The following is a 20,220-nucleotide window of genomic DNA, read 5'->3' as shown; positions in this document are numbered from 1 at the left end:
GGAGATGTCCGGTGTTGTTGGCCCGTGCTCATGCCAGGCGGCCACTTGCTCTTCTTGTTCACCATCCACTAACTACGGCCTCCGTTGCGCAACTTACCAACTACTCTATCCAGCCAGGCGCTGACTCTTCGCTGGTTTCTCATGAGCAGCGCTGTAGCTACAGACTGAGCGCCACAAAATGCCTCGCAGTGGACTTGCTGCTGGCTCAGCAAGCCCCCGCTCTCCAGTGAGAGAAGCAACTAGCACAATGTCCCGCTTGTATCAGCGCTCGTACCCGGTCGTCGACGCTGTCGCGCTGGCGTGCATTGTAGCTGCTTGGATACTGGTACGCCTTCAGACCTGCCTCTCGATTGGTTCATGCACTGATCAGGACGTTCCTTGCAGATTCAGATATTTGCGACCCCATTTCATCGCATGTTCTCCCTCGACAATAAAAGTATCCAGTATCCCTTCGCTGTCGTGGAGAGAGTTCCAGTCGGTGAGATACTGCACCCTGCCCTAGCAACGTCGACTTTTCCTGGATGCTTACTATCGGTCCATAGTTTGGTCTATCATTTATGCTGGGGTCATTCCGTTCCTTATCCTCCTCGCCTGGGCAGCCGTGTTCCGTCCCTACCCTCACAAGGTCCAAGTGACCTTGCTGGGCTTCCTCATCGCGCTTATGCTAACGAGCCTTATTACCGACATTATTAAGAACGCCGCTGGCCGACCTCGCCCTGATCTAATTTCTCGCTGTCTACCAAGGAAAGGGACCCCCAAGGACTTGCTGGTCTCATGGACGGTGTGTACTCAAACCAACGAGCACATCCTCCAAGAAGGATGGAGGAGCTTCCCCAGTGGCCACAGTAGCTTCTCATTTGGTGGGCTCGGTTATATGTCACTGTAAGCTTGTATGCCGCGACAACCCATAGAATAACGCTAATCGTTTACCCAGGTTCCTTTCTGGTCAAATGCACGTGTTCAGACCGAGGACCGACCTCTGTCGCTGCCTCGTGGCCTTTGCTCCGCTTCTCTGCGCCTTGTTGGTTGCTATCTCTCGCCTGGATGACTACCGCCACGATGTATATGATGTTACTTGTGGATCGCTACTTGGGTTGATGGTAGCCTATTTCTCATACCGACGCTATTATCCAGCCCTTCGGTCAGTAACCTGCGACTGCCCATATGGGAGAGACGATATCATCGGACCAGATGGATTCTCCAAACTGCCTGGTGATGAGGAACAGCAGCTTCCAGGCTCAGCATCTGTTGCGCGCCAGTGGGATGCTCGGGAGTCATATCAACTTGCAGATTCTACATCCTCTTAGGCGTAGATGCCATTTGCCACATTTTCACCCATCCTGTTTCTTTCTGTGATACCCTAGACTTTTGCGTTGTTGATGTACCGTTACTTTGGACGCTCGCCCTTATAGTAGAGATTTTATTGTATTGTGCGCTCAATGTTGTTAATTTTGGATATTCATTACTCATACCTACTCTTACAATTTGGAAATGTCCCTATGCTGTACATTGGTCCATTCCTTGACGTCGTGAAAGTCCATCACCTTGTTGGGGCCTCCAAATCGTCCCAGAGTGTCGCTCCAGTTTCTATCCGAAGCAATTTCTGGGCTCCATTTGATGAGATCGTGGACCTTCTGAGGAACTTTGCCCTCCATGGCGTCGACAATCAGACTCCCGATGGACGGTAGGTATTTGTAGCCTATCAATGGTGCGTGTTAGTAACGGAAGGCGTCTTGTTTGGGGCCATGGTGTGGCGTCTTACCTCTGCCAGAAGCACCACATCCCAGAACCAGTGATTTGTGCTGTGGGTGACGGTCAATGATGAATTCGCGGTTAGCGGTGTCTGCACACCAGCAGATTCTCGCGAAGCTGAACGGACGGTCTGCCAATTGAGGCACAGTTTCTCTGAGAAGATCGCGAACCCTCTTCTCGGATTCCAGGGGCACTTGCGTCTTCTCAAAGGGAAGACTTTGCAGCTTCCCATCTTGTGATCGGACCATGTTTGTGTACCCGGGATGCTCATCGCAGATCTTGATCTCCCCGCGCTCCTCATCTGGCTCAAAGAAGAAGCCCTTTTCAATATTGAAGATGACGGGCATGTTCTTGTATTGTGCACGCTCCTCGGGCTTCAGAGCGATATGTACGAGCGTCCAAGCAGTTGGGCGCAGCTGGTCCTTGAAGTCCAAGAACTGCCCGGCACTTGCACCAGCACACAGGATTGTCTGCTCCGCACGCCAGATTTTGCCATCAGCAGTAACGGCACCCTTCACGTCATTGTTCTCGAAAATCAGGGTGATGACTCTGCCTGCCGGCGAACCAGCAACGAACTTGACACCAAGTCTCTGTGCTTCCCTGGCGGCAGCGACGAGAGCATTCCGGGCATGAGCCCAGCCAGCACCGGAGCGAAGAAAGTAGCCCTTCCACCCCGGGAAATCTCCCTTGAGCACAGCAGGAGCAAGATCACGGAATTGTTCTGGCCGCGACATCTCCACCAAGTTCGGGTCGGCTTCGGGCCTTACTCGGACACCAAGGCGGTCCAGGCCAGCTGATGTGCACGCCGACATGAGGAGGCCGACATCGTGGTAGTAGGGCTGGAAGAGAGGGTCGTTCTTCCATCCTTGGAACGCTTGTTCTCCCAGAAGCTCGTTCACCTCAATCTCATCTTTTCTGTTGCTGTATTGGCCGGAAGAGATAACTTTGTTGACGTCGTTTCCTGCGGAAATAGCGGAGGGGACAGGGTAAGGATCCAAGACAGTCACATTGGTGTAGCCTCTGCGAGCCAGGTGCAGGGCAGTAGAGCAGCCCCAGGTGCCCGCACCAACAATCAAAATGGAGGAAGATTTGGTGATTGCCATTGCGATGTGTTTCGGGCGCGATCAACGATGTTAGAGGGGGTGTTGAGAAAGAGATCGCTCTGCCGCACCAGTTGGATGGCTCTTGACCTGGACAGCTTTCCAACTGAAGCAACTCGTTGACGGGATAAGAGGATCCTAAGAAGGATATACGAGACGTGGCCTTTATACTACAGTGCTACAATGGCGACGACCAGGGCAATGAATCATCAGATGTCGGGCTTGTCTTACCCACCGATAGGCAGGAAGGTCCACGCGGTGGTTATCGAGCGGTAGCGACCGCCCGGTTACCCTATGGGACCGACAAACACAAAATCTCCCCCCGCGTGCACTGTCCAACGCGTCTTATCCTGGCCCACCAAAGCTCAAGCTCCAATCCTAGCTTTATCTTTGCGTGCTTGAAAGGCCCGCCACTCCGCCGACGTCGGCCAACCAATCCGAAGTATGTGCGGAGCAAGACCGAGAGCCCCCTCCCTGCCGGTAGTTGGCATGTCGAATCATCGCCACGAAATAAGTTAGATACTGGCGGATGGAACAGAGAGCTGCATTAGCCTAAATGCGAGATAGCAACAGAATGACCAAAACTTGGGCTTGTCTCAACACAGCATTAGCCACTAGGTGCATACCGGCTATTCGTTCGCTTGGACCTTACCTTATTATTCCCCCAGCCGTACAATCGTCTCGTGGCTTGCCTTGAGCTTGTCATGGGTCCAATAGCAGTCGTTGCCGCATATCTACTGCTTTACTTCTCCGTGTTCTAAGTCTCCTGTGCAACCAGACAGAATGTTCTACTGGGATAGCCTACCGTACATTGTATACTCTATCTCGTCGCTGCCCTTGGGCCCTATCAACACAGCAACATGAAAGTCCGTTGATATGATATGCCGGAAGAAGCCAAGCCGGCAGTATTCCGTTATAAGAAGGGAGGAATGGCCACTATGATTGTCTTGCCATGATTCCCCGTGGCATCGGGAACAGTCTCTCTAAAATCTTTCAAATTTTGTTCTCCAAGGGACCAGGCAACCTCTGAGTGCCTGATAGCAGTGCCATGGCTCGCTATATGTCAGAGACCTCGCACGATGCAGACGTTGAGGAATATGCGGGGGACCCTACATTGCGCGACGATGGCATTTCCAAGAAGCCCGTGGCCAGTGCAGATGCCCTAGACATTGCCCTTGGCGAAAGCAGCAATGTTGAATATACCATCGACTCGGACAACTCTCCATACCTGGAAGTGCGAGCCAATGTTCCAAACACCGATGACCCTACTTTACCAGTTAACACATTTCGAATGTGGTTTCTCGGGGTTGTCTTCACACTCGTAGGTACCCAAGAGACATATAATTGCATCTTACACACTGACTTTATTCAAAGCTTGGTACAGGCGTCAATCAATTCTTCTCTATGCGGTATCCCAGTGTGACAATTACCTCATTGGTGGCGCAGCTGCTTAGTTATCCCGTGGGATGTTTCTTTGCCAAAGCCCTGCCTATTATGAAGGTGCGCTTGTTTGGGCGCTGGGACTTGGACATAAACCCAGATCATCACTTCAATATCAAGGAACACGCTGTGATCACGATCATGTCTAACCTCAGTTTCAACCAATCTTGGGTGAGTTGTCTCAAGTTACAGAGTGGCCAGAGTGGATGGGAGACACTGACATATGTGGTAGGCAAGTGCGATTATCCAGGCACAAAAGGTGTATCTCAAGATGTCAACGCCTGTAGGATATCAGATATTGCTATCGCTGTCGATGCAGTTGTTTGGTCTTGGGCTTGCTGGACTGTCATACAGATACATCATTGAGCCGCCTCAAATGGTAAGTGTTGCAAGACAAACTTTGGGAAGCTCTACACTAACCAGATCCGCTCAGATTTGGCCTTCGACACTGGCAAATGCAGCCCTTTTTCAGACACTGCATAGTGGAGCGAACCCAATCGCCGACGGCTGGAAGATCTCCCGATATCGGTTCTTCCTGTTTGTCTGCATTGGAAGCTTCTGCTGGTATTGGTTTCCTGGCTATATTTTCACTGGACTGAGTACTTTTGCGTTTATTTGCTGGGCAGCTCCTAGTATGTTGGGATATTCCTTGGCCCCTAACAGAGTGTCCTCAGCTAACTTGATATCTAGACAATAAGGTTGTCAACAATCTCTTTGGTATGACCACTGGTCTGGGATATATGCCCACGACATTTGATTGGAGCCAGATTGCGTATAACACATCTCCCTTGACCATCCCGTACTGGGCGCAGGCCAATGTCTTTGCGGGTTGGTTTCTGATATATGCTGTGGCGGCTCCAATCCTCTACTATACCAACACGTGGTACACGGCGTATCTCCCACTCACGAGCTCTGATGCATATGACAATACGGGGGGCATTTACGACTCGAGTCGTATCCTGAACAGCGAAGGAGTCTTCGATGAGGATAAGTACAAAGCGTATAGCCCCCTTTTCTTACCAGTGACCTTCTCCTTGAGTTACGGAGTGGGTTTTGCAGTCCTGACGTGTTTGATCACGCACGTACTTCTCTATCATACGAAAGATATAATTCAGACATTTAAGGGAGAGAACAAGAAGGATATCCATGCCAGGCTACTTTCCCGGTATCCTGATGTACCATGGTGGTGGTACGGTGCCTTGACTGTAAGCATTACTTCCCCCTGATTCGAACTAGCTAACAGTAAAGGTTATCATCGTTGCTCTTGCGATTATGACGCAGTACGTCTGGAACACAGGGCTTCCGTTCTGGGGTTTGTTCATCACGTTGGCTCTGGCAGCAATTTATGTGATCCCAGTTGGAACAGTATATGCTGTGGCAAACCTTAACAGCAACTGTCTGACCGTTCTGGGAGAGATCGTATCCGGCTATCTGCTGAAAGGGAAGCCGCTCGTTCTTTTGATATTCAAGGTGAGATCTCAGGTCAGGACATCTCATCTGCGAAGTCATAATTGACAAATGATAGTTTTATGCGTACACTGGGCTGAGCCAAGCCATGTATTACGGCGCAGACATGAAGGTCGGTTGATTGTGCGAACATATTTGAGAAGTCCCCTGCTAAGGCATATTATTTAGCTTGGAATGTATATGAAGATCCCACGGCGAACTCTATTCGTTGCCCAGCTGGTTGCCTGCATTTTGGGAACTTTGACGCAGAGTGAGTGAATTCTGTACATCTGCTTTTTGACTGCAGACCGCTGATTTGGAAAGATGGGGTCCTGCTCTGGATGCTTGGAAATGTGCAAGACGTGTGCTCGGAGGATCAAGCGGACAATTTTACCTGTCCGCAGGGTCGGGTCAACTACAACAGTGCCGTTTTATGGGGAGGTATGGCCACTTTGTCGCTCCCTTTGGCCTGCGCAGAATCTCACTGACGATGGTACAGCTATTGGACCTACCAGACTATACAATATCGGAAAGATTTATTCCGGTCTTCTGCACTTTTTCTGGATCGGAGCACTGCTCCCTATCATCACCTATGCCTTGCGCAAGAAATACCCCAAGTCCCGGTTCCTAGACGCCATTCACTGGCCGATCTTCTTTGCTGGCACGGGTAACTTGCCTCCTGCTGTACGGAAAAACCCTTTGCCAAGAGTAATTCTCTATGCTAATTGATGGCGGTAGACGGGTATCAACTATTCCACGGCGTTTGTTGTCAGTCTGATCTTTAACAAGGTGAGTCATCCGTCTTGACGTTATTATGAAATGCGACATTCTGACCGCCTATAGATCATCAAAGGTCGCAAGCCTCACTGGTGGGCCAAGTACAACTACGTACTCTCTGCCGCATTGGATTCGGGAGTTGCCGTTGGAGCCATTGTGATCTTCTTCGCGCTCACATTCCCGGGAATCACTTTCAACTGGTGGGGTAACACGGTCAATAGTGGGACGGTGGATAGCAAGGGCACGCCGTGGCTGGAGTTGAAGGGGAATGAGACTTTTGGGCCGGCGACGTGGTCGTGAGGAGTATGAAGAGCAAATCATGACACGACCAGAGGCTACCTGGTGTATGGGGAATGGTTAGCGTAGATCATGTGAAATGATATATTGGATTCATGAAGCGATGCCTGGTTTTCTCGAAGCATTGGGTTGATTGATTGCTTCTATTAGATTTGGCCGAGTCTCCAGAAATTCCGTCAGAAGCAATGCAGACTTTCATTGACTAAGACACAGGCACCTCTACGCTGATGGCTATAGAAAAGCATGATTCAGTGTGCGTATAAAGATATATAATCTGCAAGATATGTGTGCCCCATGATCTTATGAAGACCTGCGATCACAAAGAACTATGTATGTCCTGTATGAAAAATTCCCAGGCTTCCATCTGATACTGAATATATATATATATATTCAGCCCTCTCATTCCTTCTTCAATGTGGGATATGATAGCCATTGGACTCCCACCCAGTATCCTGTATTGTTGATGTGAATGTGTCTTTATGCTATTAGACGTCTCTGCAATGTCAGTCAGAGTGGTAAATAATACCAAGCACTCATTCATTCCTACATCACCCCTCCCCCCACCAAAAACAAGAGCAGAAGAAAATAGAGCAAAAAATGAAGGTTATCTTTTTCAAGGCCCGAGCCGCGGATCGAACGCGGGACCTCTCGCAGATATGCTTGGGTTTGTATCCCTAAGCGAGAATCATACCACTAGACCACCCGGGCTTGATGGAAAGAATAACCAATGACCTACGCAGGACTCGAACCTGCAATCTCTTGATCCGTAGTCAAGCGCCTTACCATTGGGCCAGCAGGCCATTTGATGGAAAATGGCCGCACTTTACGGCTCTAAGAGGTAGCAATTTGCTGGTCTGCCCTATAAACTAAGTCTCCATCGGAACGGAATAGTTAATAATTCCTGTTATCGGGAATACCCCATGTGTAGTCAGGCATTAGTCATAACTAACTATCAGCGCCATGATTCCCCGGGGATTGTGATAACCAACTAAGTCACTAGTCATACTCTCGATAAGCCTTGCAGCTTCTTCAGATTAAGCCACGGCAGCTCTTATCCGGTCAGCTCGCCCGGCCAATCTGAGTGCTCATTACAGGGATCGTCTCAAGCCCACCGTTGCCCCTCTTGGGTTCACCGTTCGGGGGTGTCCGCTGTGATCTCGCCACGGCTGGTGGTGGCCTCGACGCCGAGAGTGCACCTCTCCCTCCGAGCGAGGAGTTTCGTTGCTCTTTCGCTCCTGCAACCCGGAGCCAGAAGGTTTCCTCCCCCTTCTATTACTCTGGACCTTTGCCCGGCCATGTAAAGACGCCCCTCCCCTTAGTCGGATGCCGCGCAAGAAGGCTGCAGACCGCGTGGGTCCGGTCAAGACCCGAAGCCGCAGTGGCTGTAAAGAATGCCGCGCCAGTCGAGTCCGCTGCGATCTGAAGAAACCGATCTGCACCAGATGTCTTGAGAAGGGCTTAGTATGCTCGACCCAACTCGTTCTCAAGTGGGAGTCCGAGTTCGTTAGCCGCGGCTTGGCTTTTGGTAGAGCCGGCGTTTGGAGTAAGGCTCGGGCTGCCGGCGGACTTCCTCCTCCTCCTGGAAAGTCTTCGGCTGCGTTCCTCCTTCGCGATCAGGAATGGTGTCCTATTCCGCTTATCGAGTCGTGGGGGTTTGTCAATAGTGGGGTGTCGACTTTTGAACAGCCTTATGAGGTCAATGTTGCCTGTGATGAGTTGAATGCCCTCGTTGTCCGGGACAAGGGGAAGAGCCCGGCGCTGGATGACCTGCTGGATGAGAATGCAGACTGGGCTTTATCACCATCGTCGTTGTCGTCTCCTTCCTCGTTACGTGAGCTCTCCGACTACTGCTCGCCTGTCCCACTTGTCTCCCCGCACCTGGCCCCGCCTTTGTCGATGTTCCCCAGTCTATCGGACTCCAATCAGGGTCGCCTCTTTGATTACTACCTCCAACAAGTGTGTCCCCGGACCACCGCTAGCTCGAAGCTATCTTCCCCTTTCGCCTCCATCATCCTTCCCTTCTGCATGTCCGCATCTCCAATCCTTTTCAAAGCCATTCAAGCTCTTGGAGCATGTCACTGGTCCCGCTTCGACTCAACTTACAGCGTGATTGGGCTCCGCCTCAAGTCTGAAGCACTACGGGGTCTCCGCTACCGCCTCTCAACCGAAGGCTCACTCCTCTGCTCCGCAGATCCTGAGGTTTTAGCAATCATGATGATGTTATGTCTTTACGAAATTGTGGACAACTGCGACCAACGCTGGACAATCCACCTAAAAGGTGCCAAAGAATTGATTCGCATCCGCCGCCAACAACAACAACAACTCACCCCTTCTCGACCTCGTCAATCCCTCGACCCCGTCTCCACCTTCGCCGAGCTCTTCTTCGCCTTCCAAGACGTCATGGGCCGCACTGCCTGCGGCGAAGAAGTCCTCTTCGGAACAGATTATTGGCAAGAAAACAACCGCCACATTGACCTCTGGATGGGCTGCAGCCCAGAGCTAGTTTCCATTCTGTCCTCAATCACGGAATTGAGCCGCACAAGACGCCAACTGACATCCGACGCCGCACGCAAAGCATTCTCCCAACGCGCCGCCTCCCTAGGCCGCAGACTCGAGAAACTCGTCCAGGAAACAACCGACGACGATGACAATAACGACGACGGAAGCCTCCGCTCCGCCGCCGAATTGAAACGTCTAGCGGCCGTGCTATACCTTCACTGCGCACTATACGGCGCATCACCCTCCACACCACTCGTAATCGGCTACATCCGACGCATCCTGCGTCTCGTATCTCATCTGCTTGACTCTGGCTCCCTCGTCAGCATGACCTGGCCTGTTTTCGTAGCGGCCGTTGAGCTGGACCCGCTTCATGATGAAGTCTGGCGCGATGACACCGGCGAGAGCGTGGTATATGGCCGGCCGTTGGTATTGCGTGCGTTGGCGGCTATGGCAGAGTCGAGTGTGTCGAATGTCGCAAGGACGAGAGCCGTCATTGTGAAGATATGGCAGGCGAGGGACAGTGATATGCTCAAGGGCTCGCCGGTGGACCAGGCGGACGATGGTGCTGCGGGGTGTAATGATTGGGAGTGGTATGTTGCGCCGATTAGTACGGCGATGAGCTTGGCTTGAGGCGCCTTGCTGGGAAAATGAGGAAGTGTTGGATGTACGGGACACCCCTGACATATGCTATGCAGCTGCGGTGGACAGAAAAAAGAGGACATAGCGCTTTGTTTTGATCACTTGAATGACTATATGACTTGAAAGGTTTATGTAGAATTAGGGATACTGGTTTTGGGATTTCTTTTTGGCTTCAATGTATAGTGACTTGACTCAGATTGATATATTGGACATAAACTTTTTTTCTTTTTCCAACTCTATATCCTTATCCATAACGGCATAATGATGACCGGCTGACTTGTAATATTGGAACAAGTGCACCCCATAAACAACCCATTCCTGATACTCGCGTAGATTGTATTCTTACCAGTAGATGAAGCGACCATCAAGACGTACAAACATAAGCACATAGGTATATACGAAGCCCAAGCAGCACCAGATCATGCGCATACATCATTCAAGCCCCCAAACTAAGCATCACAAACCGGCATTGACCGTGCCCTCTTGACGCATTTCAGAATCACTACCGCTTGCAGGAATAGTAACAAGAGTCGTCTACATTAACCGGTAATAGCATATAGCGTAACTAATGTCAACACATCTGATCTGATCTGAAACAGCTCACCTCATCAACCGAGACCTTTATCTCCACATCTTTCACACAATTAATCCATCCAGAGAACTATCAGAACATGCATGATCAGCACCACTCGTAATAGTCTATCAATCAAGACTACTATTGTAGACTAGACACCCATACCTGCGTGCGAGCCCAAACCACCAAACGATCCCCTTCTTCAAGACAGGACAGGAAATCAGCTTCCTCACCACCATCTTCCAGTCTCCAGAATATAATATGTTGTTGCCAGGACCTCTGGATCTTATTCGAAGCCACCCGCTTCGCAATGGCCCCCGGCTTGGCTGGGTCTGAGACTTCTCCTTTGGGGATGTGCTTGAAATGCAAGCTCTGGTCCTGCAGAACTTGGCGGAAATCTTCGGGTCTAGCCTTGAGATATGATGAAGGATGATCCGACAAGTCAGAAAAAAAGGAAGAAGGGTCTTCACCATCTCGCTCGGAAGAACAGCCCAAGATGGATACATCGAACCATGACCAGATGCCCTGACTTCTATCGCTGCACCATCCTTGGTCATGGCTTGTGATGTTGAACTGCACAGCGGAGACTCCACGCGGAAGGGGAGGCGAGATAAGGTACATTGCTGTCCATGGGTGAGAAGTCATGGATTCACTGCGTGGTGGTAGGAGTAGAATCTCTGATCGGCTGGCGTGTGGAGTGAAATTTCTATGACTCTCAGGAGGAGATGTCATGGTTGATGGAGACCTGACCTGACTCTTTTATTGTACAAGCCACAGGACAAAGGTTTTGGCTGGATGCTGAGTAGTAGGTTGATAAGCTTTTGAGAGAGGAAGTGAAGTGAAGAGCCCTGGGGGGTGGGTTTGCCTTACTCATAAGCGTTCCTCTCAGCCTTGTCTTGCAGCAGGAACCAACCTGGTACTGACAGGGATCCTCAAGTAGCGGCCACCTTATTGGACGCCCCACGTACTGTACTGAGACACTACCTACTTACCACTGTGTGGATGGAGGATAAATCCCGCAAGGTGTTCGCTTAGTCTTGTGAATTATGGAAGTTGGACGGGTAATAATTGGCGTTTCTTTGGTTGCATCTTGACTCAATATGGAGCAGCGCTATGAGATAAATACACGATTCCCAAGCTTGATCAATTTCCATCCAATTAAAGAATTGATGTGGACGATAGAATTATTGAGCTCTTCCAGAGGGAAATAAGGTAATTGTAATCTACTTCAGTTGGTACGATACGCCAGGTGAGATACCGCCTGGGGTAAGATATAGATAGTCATAAAGTTTCTGATATTGATCACTATTTCACATTTGGCTTGTCTCGCACGCCCTCTGCTTTATTTGACCCCCAATGGCATTAATATTAAAACTAAGCTTCCGTGTCAGATAATAAAAGAAGGCCTACTGTCAGACCCGAGTCTGCCTCTCAAAGGCTTTTCAATGGCGGCTATCAAGTAAGTTACTGAATCAGTCCGTCAGTCCAACGGTCCGTCAATCCATAAGCTATCATCGTGCCGACATGCATCTAAAGCATAACGATACTGCCGAAATAAATCGAATCGTTTGCTGCGGCGCCGAATAACGCAACGATATCCATCCTCGTACTGTGCATCTCTAAAGTAGAACACATCGCGGGGCTGCATGGATACGAAGGCGTAATGCCCCACCGCTTGAAGTTCAGGGGGGCCTTTGGATCCAAAGGCCCATGTCAGGAATCGACGAAACGATGGCAGGTTCTTATTGCTGATATCATCCCCACAGTCGGGGGTCATCGAGCATGACTGATCGTAAAATCCTTCGCACCGCCTCAGATGGAGAACACGAATATTTGCTTTGAGACCTGGCGAGGTCAGAATAGACTTCTAAAATATAGTCTATGTATTAGTTATTGCAATAGCAGTTGAGAACTTGAATGAATTTGACGCGTACCAAGGTGTTAAAATCCTTGCTGGATTTGCCCAAAAACACAAGATTGGGACCAATGGATGGGTTTCGGTCAGCACCCTTCAATTGCTCAAGAAAACCGGTTGCACCCAAGTACAGACCATGTTCTTCGTAAAGGCATCCGTCAATGTGTAATTGCTGGCATACGAGTTTTCTTAATGTTTTCTTGTGAGTAAGGACAGAACGCCACAGAGGAACTGGGCTTTCAAAAAAAGGGACCGAAATGTACAACTCTTCTAGCCCCTCGAATGATTTAAGGAAGGCTGGTATTGCAAGGAAACTATCTTCTTCAGCTCGTCTCAAATGTGTCTCTAGCGTCAAAGTCTTCAAGGCGATCCTGGATCCAGAATTGAGAAAGTTGAATAAGGCATACTCCCAGGATTTGCATAGACGCAGACTCAAGGATAGAAGTGAGGTGACGTTGAATATAGATGAAAGCACGTGGGATATCGGTGTCAGATCCATGTAATAAAATGAGAGATCTTGAAGAACGGGAAATCGAAAGGCTGTTCTCCAATTATGCATGTCCAAGATCTCTTTGGCAAGCATTGATTTTATGGATTGCGTTACTTCATCACCAGATGTATCCGTGACTCCCAAGTTCATTTGAGTAAGGTGGAACGCATTCGACTTTAGTGCTAGACACAGTTCACGAACATGATGTTCATAACATAGGTCAAGCCATGAGATGCTTCTTAAACATGCAAATTTTGATAGCAAGATATCACTGCCGCCAGCGGCACAAAAGCTACCTGTTCTTAGATGAATAGCTACAAGCTTGCGCTGATTCAGTATAAGATATCCAGAGTCACCGAGAATTTCGCTAGGTAAGCATGTGCGAATGTTCCAGCTGTGTTATAAAGTTTTCATGTTAGCCGGTCTTTGCAGATAGCCTGTGCTATAAGCTTACCTAAATCTTTGGAGCCTATCCGCCGGACATCTTGAAAACACATGCAATAACTTGGAAGACAGATAGCGTATTTCATCCCTTTTTATTCTAGCTTCCTTGTAATAGTCCTGATTGTCATGGACCAATTCGTTGTTAATCGGCATGAATCTCCATGTATAGTTGTGTAAACACCCATCACCGTGCCAGGAACGGTTTTCCTGAATCTCGATATCTCTCATGTGCACTAGTAAGCCAACTGGGAAGACAGGTGCTCGGAGTAGGGAGTCAACATGGTGCCATGTCTCGCTGATTCCAGGTCTATCGGATGTTAAAATTACAGACTTGTACAGAAGTGGAACTGCAATAGCGTAGAGGTGCTTGGAAACACGGCATATGTTGTTGAGATCATGGCGGGTTATGTACTGTGATAAGTCAGCCGGCTTCGTAAAAGGCCAATTCAGGCCGTTAGGCGCAGATTTTACTTACTTCCAGTGCTATGAGCAGAACCTCAGGGGGTAGTCTGTCAAGCATATTGACACTGATGATAACTAGCGCTATTCTTAGAGAGAAGTTGTCCTTGTCAGATTGGGTGAAGTCAGGACAAGAGGGGTTGGTAGCTAACAATGGAGGTGCAGTATTTGAGTCTCTTAAGGCGGCGCAGGTTTCAAAGCACAAGGTGAGGACGCGTAGCCGATATATTCTGAGGCTTCTTGAGATTGTGAGAAGTGAATCAACATTGAATATTCACTTTAATCCGAAAAAATTTGGATCACCTGTGTGGCCTCTTTATGGCTCACCATCTGAACCTTTAAAAGTATACTCATTTAGTGAATGAATGCGAATGATTAAATCCTTTGATGGTTATGTGATATGAACAGTGTAGAAACCTACTGTGTATAACATACTACATTGGTAAATTACTGCAACAAGAAGCTTCTACTACGGGATTTTATAACATTAGACGGACAAACTACTGTACAAGATATCCAGTACTAAAGTGCAGTTAATTATAGCTAATGGTTTTGGACTGCTGTTGTCTTGGCAATTCCTCTCGTCACGGGGAACACGATGAGGATGGAAAGGGTTAGTACTATGAAAGGGATAGAGTCTTCGCTTACCACGACATTCGCGTTTGTGATGACAAAGAACTGTACAAGACTGGCTATTGCAATGCCAGTAGTCAAAGAAGCCCCGAGAACAAAAACATACTTGTTCCGCCGGTCTGGATACCGGCTCTTTACCCAAACACCGAAGACTTACGCAGCATGAAGGATTGCCAGAACATGTAAAGGTTGGTAGAGGCCCAGAGAATATCACCAAGCACTGTCAGGCCTCATTAACCAGATAATGTTCAACATAGTGTCCCAAAGAACCATGGCAATGGCCAGAGGGCACCAGAATGTTGGCGGGCTTTTGTCTTCTTGCTAGGGGTTAATTAGTCTTACTATCCTAGCAGTTGGCTGCCGAGCTGACAGTCTATCCCTATCGACCGAGACAGCTGCGTTGGACACCAGTGCTTCTATGATTTTGCAATATCCAGGATATTGGAACTTTACTTCTATCCCACTTCGATGGAGTGTGTTTCCACATTTCTTTGCCTACAATTGAGAAAACCCCAGGTCCGCCAAAGCCCAGTGTCCTTATCTCCATATCTTATCTTCATCTTTGCATGAACATCGAATTCATTCATTGCTTGTCACTAGAGTTCCTGACCGGTTTGCGGCTGTCTGACACCTTCCGGGCCATGCTATCTGTGGCCAAAAGTCAATAGGTAATTCTTGTCATGGTGGAACACTGTACATCGCTTAATGAAGACCGCCACTTTCAAGCAAAGTCCGAGAACAAAAAGGCCTGCAGAAACCAACAAAAGAATACTGAAAGCTCTACCAAGGCTAGCATAGAGCTTCTTGATCTGCGCCAAGATGTGCCCCAAATGTTCTTGCTTCAAGCATATGGGACCTGCCACAAAATGAGTCGTTGAGCCAGATACGGAGAGACCATGTTGAATCACTATACCTCGCCATAGAAGTGCCCATACAAAAAGACTGACGCCGCAGAGATAGAGGATGAGAGAAAAGAAAGAAGCAATCTTCTGTCCTCTACTGAAAGCGGTGGGCCTTTGCGAAGCCAAGACTACTCGCCCCCCTAACGCAAGGGCGAATATTGCGAATGCGGTGATTAGATCAAACATATCAGGCAAGACTGTTTCAATGATGATGACATCGACTTTGGGTTGTAGTAACTGTATATGTGAGGGACGGTTATCAACGTCAACGCGATACAGGGCTCTAAAACATCTCGCAATGAATTGGACTCAAGGTTGCACGTGCGAATTTGACCCAAAAATTGCTCCTGATATCCCATATAAATTCTTCGCGTTGACAGGAAGTGCGTAAAATGGCAACCTGGCGGTTCCCACCCCACCGGTCCTTATCTACAGAGGTAGTGGGTCTTCAACGCGTAAGCTGACTGGACGGCGAGCAAGTTGGATGTGCAAACTGTTGTTTCCTTGCGCTACGTCTTGTATGTAGACCTGACTATATCCCTTCCTCGAATATTGATTATCAATCTGAAAACGTGCTCCTCATTAACATATACGTGAGGCTCTCACATGAAACACCGGGCGAAGCCCTAACAATTTTCGTAAAATTTCTGGGAGGGAAGTTGATTATTATTGTGGGTATGGGATCTAAGTAGGTAAAGCTTGAACCGGGTAATCAATGGAACTATGGACCTTAGTCCGTGGGTCTCGACAATATCGTTCCCAAGGTTCGAAGGGATCTTGTTTACAGTATCTTGCTATTCAGCCCTCTCGCTTTCTGGACTTTAGGGGTGGTCAAATCTCAGTCTCAATACGTTACTCGCACAATAATATCTATTCATATGTTTAATCATGCAATCGTACCAAGTCTCTGCTTCTACTTTTTCACCAGTAGGTACGGGGTTTGATGCATTTTGATTGCGTCCAGAGTCCAAATGTTTGGACCCGCTGCAGCTCTTGCCGAGGTCTATGAAATCCAACACTATCTAGTAGCCTTGCCCCATTCGATAGCAGTATCTTCGGCCCGGAAAAGATAACGACGAGCTTTGGGAGCTAGAAACACTAAAGAAGGCGCTTTGTGGGGAGGGGTGGCGGCGGGGGCGGAAATTTACCATCGTCTCCTATCACGTCCATTCATCCTATCAGCAGTTCGTTAAGCACTTGAGGAATGCACATATGGAATATCAAGTCCGGAGGGAGTAGCCTTTTCTCGCTTATTCCAATGGGAAATATATGGTATAAGTGGCTTCTTTGTTTCTTGGAATATTCCAGTAATCATATAATCACTAAGTATCCCGGTGTACAACCATCACCCAGAAAAGCTCTTATTAATTGGATCTGAAAGAGTAATATCCGTCTTTTCGGCCGTCGCCGATTCATACAAGAGCCACTGGCACCATGTTCGCTATCACAGATAAGTGCGTAGGCTGACCGGACGAACGCATCAGTGCTTGGGTGCCCTTGACTCGCAGAGCCTACAGAACAATGATCATGGCACCATTAGTCGACGTTACAATCTGTAGCATGCCCGTTTGGGGTGCTCAACTAGATGTTGTACAGAGAAGTGAGCCTTATGGCTTCTATCTTGTTGCTTTTGCGGGTAGTCGCGGATGAAACAGCAAGGGCGGGTTTATCAAGGGGTTCTAGCCGTGGCCAGGAAAACAAGGCTTGTGCCTTGATGCTGAAAGTTTGTGTACAACATATGTCGGAGCCTGGACTTGGACAATAGCTAAGGCCTTCATGTTGCACTATTGGCTATACAGTAGAGATCTGTACGTGCTATGAATGGGACGGAGAGTCTTCACACGAGCCGAAGATTGTTGTGGGATGCCTGGCTAAGGGTCAGGGAATGCAATCTCCAGCCAAGCGACATTTGATTTTCTCACCGACACGGATGTTTGGGCTGTATACAATTCACAGGTTTGAGGTAGCAGACGAGCATCATTGCAAAGAAAGGTTCCTGACGAGCTGTTAGAACCATTGAATCTTATTGGGAGGGATATCATATCCTCGCATGCGGGATGGGGGCTAGCAGTTTGCCGAACAAAGCCTTGATGCTCTATCAATCTAACACATTATCATACAGCTTTCGCATGGGTACCACGGTAGACAGTATGGGTGAGCTTCATGCAAGAATATCATTGTCCAAGTTGGCATCGCATGATATCATAGAGTAAGGAGAAGAGTTCAAAATACTCAACATACTAGGTTTAGTCCAATTACGTAAAGCAGTGTCTCAAATAATAAAGTACTAGTACCCGCTTCGCTGAATTGTGCCCCAGACCTGCATACTTTAATCGCTTTAATGTATGATTGGTTGTTTCTGAATTCGACTTTGATTTCTTTAGGGAGGGGGAAACAAGATCCTGCAATGCTGTGTCACCATCTTCGGAATGTGAGATGAACAGGGAAAAATTGATGATAACCGATGTTGATCTTGTTCGCTCCAACGGATGACTTCCTACCTGGTGTAGATGCATGCAAAATGGTCATGGGCCTTTAAGCCTGAATTCCAGTACACTATACGTAGTCTCATTGCCTACAGATACATCATCCGCTCTAGGCATCATAATGTGCTCCATTCTTGAGTGCGGTCCGCCATCGCTGACCTATTTATCTATCTTCAAGTTCATTCTAGTCTATGGTTCGTACATCGATATTGGACAAAGATCTATTGCTGGATTAGATTCCTAGTGCGAACCCAGATCTTGCGTTCATTTCTCACTCCCAAGAAAGCTGAATTGGCTTAGCAACACTCTATACTTGGGCCTTGCACTACGTTGTTACCGAGCCTGCAAAATGTTGCCTCCCTCTTGGTACGGGAACATCCGCTACCCAAAGATGCTCTCATCATGTATAAATTCGAGGTACAATCTACTGTCCTAGTAATTCTCAATCTATCCCATATTGTCCTGGCCAGCGCGGCTCTCTGTCTTGGAATTAGGACCATGATTAGCTAATGGATATATGGAATTGCAGAGGATTATCGACACCGTCAAAAATTCATCGATCTGTGTACACTACATCAATGCCTAAAACTTGGGGAAGAGTATCCGAAAAACAATACACCAGGCCCGTGGACGGCATCGAGGCTGTAATGAGACAAATGGTCACCAGCAACCCGCCTGGTCGTCGAACATACGACATTGCTGCCGTTGCCAAAGTCCGGACTACTCTCACAACGGAGGAGCTGACCAAGAAGGGGCGACTGGCCTGGCAGAATCTTCGATACAAGCATCCTCTGATGGCAAGCTCTGTGGTCGACGGTAACTGGATATACAATGTGCCATGTAGCAAAGGATTGGAATCCTGGACCCAGAAAACTTTCCTCTCCGTGGATAAAACCCCCAAACGGATTGAAGATGTGCTTAATCGCTTGGGTCCAGTAGAGCTCCCCATTATGTTCCATCTCAAGGACCGCAACGAGTTCCTGTTGAATATTTCACATTATCATGCAGATGGCCAGGGGATCGCTATATGGTTCCACGATTTTCTGACTGAGCTATCGTGTCCTAAGACGGACACTCTTCGATGGGAACCAGGAGATGAGGTCAAAAACCTGCCTCTTGAGACACGGGATGCTGCTGCGATCCCCCGGCTCACACAACCATGGGTTGAGGATCACCGAGGGTTCTTCCCAAAGAATCAGCCCAAAGCGTCAAAAACCTTAGGCCTAGAAATTGAGCCCGACGCATCGCAGCGGCAGCTAACCTTTAGGTTTGAAAGACGCCGATTTTCGGTTAACGAGACAGAAACCATCTTTGCCAAAGCGCGGAATCTAGGCCTCACACCTACTCCGCTTGCTCACACTGCCATTGCCTTGGCTGCCAAGGACCAAGCCAATCTGCCGGACGGTGTCCAGCATAATACATTTCTGATTTCAAGCCTTCGAGGGCAGTGCAAAGGGCCACCTGAACTGGGTAGTCGCGCAATGGCACCGCGCTTTGGACTGTGGCCCATTCAAGTCGGCGTCCACGATTTTCCAAAAACATCCAAAGCTTTGAAGGAATGCTATTCTTCATTCAAAAGTAATATGTCGTCCTACATACCGATCATGACCCATGTCTTGGCCGATATGGGCGCCGATGTCTCGAATGATGTGTTGTCCACACTGATCATCAGCAATATGGGCGACGCATCGCCCTACATCCAGTCTTCGTATGACGAGATCGAACTAGAGGATTACTGGGCGATCACTCTTCCGGCAAATCCTTCGATCGTCTTCATCATAGAGTCTCGGCTTGATCAGCTGGAAATAAGGATTTCTTATAATAACGCTTACCATGATCCGTCACAGATTAGGTCTTTCATGGATTCAATATGCAAGATCCTTTTGGAAGCCCCATGAGCTTGTCATTTAGCTAAATATTCGTTTGTATCATTGCTCCTGCTTGCTTTTCTCTCTGTGTGTGTCAGACATAAGAAAGCCCTAAACCGGGCTGCATTAAGACCGATAACTGGGATACACGTCAACGACAAAAGGCCAGTCATGTATATCTACTCAGGGCATTGTAAACGTGACAGATAGGTGGCAAGGTCAGACAACATGTTGGTTGCCAGACCATCTTTTTAGAATGCTCAGGGGCATGGCTATACAAATTCTAATTCTCGAGTTTCCAGCACCTTAGGGCCGAACATGATTCCATATTCGGTATCTCTATAAATACTTATTCAAGCAACATCGCTCTGACTACATATTATATGACACGCGCATGGGAGAGACATCACAGAAGAACGAGAGTCCAGAAGACCACAATCATGGTATTAGAAAGCGTGCAGCTCCTCAGTCACTTTAGGATACCATTCTACGCCCTTCA

The 20,220-nt window shown here is 48.4% G+C and overlaps 7 protein-coding genes and 2 non-coding genes across 9 annotated transcripts; 4 read left to right on the top strand and 5 right to left on the bottom strand.

The window, feature by feature from the left end:
* The first annotated feature begins 79 nt into the window (after nt 1-79).
* Nucleotides 80-1,572, top strand: BO88DRAFT_405959 (phosphatase PAP2 family protein). The gene is made up of 4 exons (XM_025707033.1): nt 80-325; nt 385-478; nt 543-882; nt 935-1,572. Exons 1-4 carry the CDS (start codon nt 179-181, stop codon nt 1,305-1,307), a joined length of 954 nt encoding a protein of 317 aa, XP_025561329.1. The 5' UTR covers nt 80-178; the 3' UTR covers nt 1,308-1,572.
* Nucleotides 1,454-3,085, bottom strand: BO88DRAFT_489034 (NAD(P)/FAD-dependent oxidoreductase). The gene is made up of 2 exons (XM_025712664.1): nt 1,763-3,085; nt 1,454-1,699 (listed from the first exon to the last, which is right to left on the bottom strand). Exons 1-2 carry the CDS (start codon nt 2,853-2,855, stop codon nt 1,479-1,481), a joined length of 1,314 nt encoding a protein of 437 aa, XP_025561328.1. The 5' UTR covers nt 2,856-3,085; the 3' UTR covers nt 1,454-1,478.
* Nucleotides 3,086-3,912: 827 nt separating this feature from the next.
* Nucleotides 3,913-7,003, top strand: optE (small oligopeptide transporter, OPT family; the record flags this gene model as incomplete). Its single annotated transcript, XM_025704989.1, has 12 exons — nt 3,913-4,173; nt 4,227-4,463; nt 4,525-4,671; nt 4,726-4,924; nt 4,983-5,497; nt 5,541-5,762; nt 5,818-5,871; nt 5,928-6,009; nt 6,063-6,179; nt 6,238-6,422; nt 6,477-6,527; nt 6,582-7,003. The coding sequence occupies 12 exons, from the start codon at nt 3,913-3,915 to the stop codon at nt 6,813-6,815; spliced, it is 2,304 nt and encodes a 767-aa protein (XP_025561327.1). The 3' UTR covers nt 6,816-7,003.
* A 426-nt stretch (nt 7,004-7,429) lies between these two features.
* Nucleotides 7,430-7,520, bottom strand: BO88DRAFT_t177. Its single transcript has one exon. It is a non-coding gene; the product is annotated as a tRNA-Pro (tRNA).
* Nucleotides 7,521-7,540: 20 nt separating this feature from the next.
* Nucleotides 7,541-7,612, bottom strand: BO88DRAFT_t176. The gene has a single exon. It is a non-coding gene; the product is annotated as a tRNA-Arg (tRNA).
* A 199-nt stretch (nt 7,613-7,811) lies between these two features.
* BO88DRAFT_405956 (Zn(II)2Cys6 transcription factor) lies at nt 7,812-10,177 on the top strand. The gene has a single exon (XM_025707032.1). It carries the CDS (start codon nt 8,136-8,138, stop codon nt 9,939-9,941), a length of 1,806 nt encoding a protein of 601 aa, XP_025561326.1. The 5' UTR covers nt 7,812-8,135; the 3' UTR covers nt 9,942-10,177.
* Nucleotides 10,178-10,406: 229 nt separating this feature from the next.
* BO88DRAFT_343959 (uncharacterized protein) lies at nt 10,407-11,145 on the bottom strand (the record flags this gene model as incomplete). The annotated part of the gene is made up of 3 exons (XM_025703213.1): nt 10,407-10,484; nt 10,555-10,611; nt 10,690-11,145. 3 exons carry the CDS (start codon nt 11,143-11,145, stop codon nt 10,407-10,409), a joined length of 591 nt encoding a protein of 196 aa, XP_025561325.1.
* An 859-nt stretch (nt 11,146-12,004) lies between these two features.
* BO88DRAFT_416494 (uncharacterized protein) lies at nt 12,005-13,893 on the bottom strand (the record flags this gene model as incomplete). Its single annotated transcript, XM_025708254.1, has 4 exons — nt 12,005-12,391; nt 12,459-13,323; nt 13,384-13,802; nt 13,849-13,893. 4 exons carry the CDS (start codon nt 13,891-13,893, stop codon nt 12,005-12,007), a joined length of 1,716 nt encoding a protein of 571 aa, XP_025561324.1.
* A 4,538-nt stretch (nt 13,894-18,431) lies between these two features.
* BO88DRAFT_343972 (uncharacterized protein) lies at nt 18,432-19,751 on the top strand (the record flags this gene model as incomplete). The annotated part of the gene is made up of 1 exon (XM_025703214.1): nt 18,432-19,751. One exon carries the CDS (start codon nt 18,432-18,434, stop codon nt 19,749-19,751), a length of 1,320 nt encoding a protein of 439 aa, XP_025561323.1.
* Nucleotides 19,752-20,220: the final 469 nt, after the last annotated feature.

Source organism: Aspergillus vadensis (genome assembly GCF_003184925.1).
Source record: "Aspergillus vadensis CBS 113365 unplaced genomic scaffold BO88scaffold_16, whole genome shotgun sequence".
Taxonomy (NCBI): Eukaryota; Fungi; Ascomycota; class Eurotiomycetes; order Eurotiales; family Aspergillaceae; genus Aspergillus; species Aspergillus vadensis.
The sequence above is the reverse complement of the archived record's forward strand: the minus strand, read 5'-3'. Positions and strand labels throughout refer to the sequence as shown.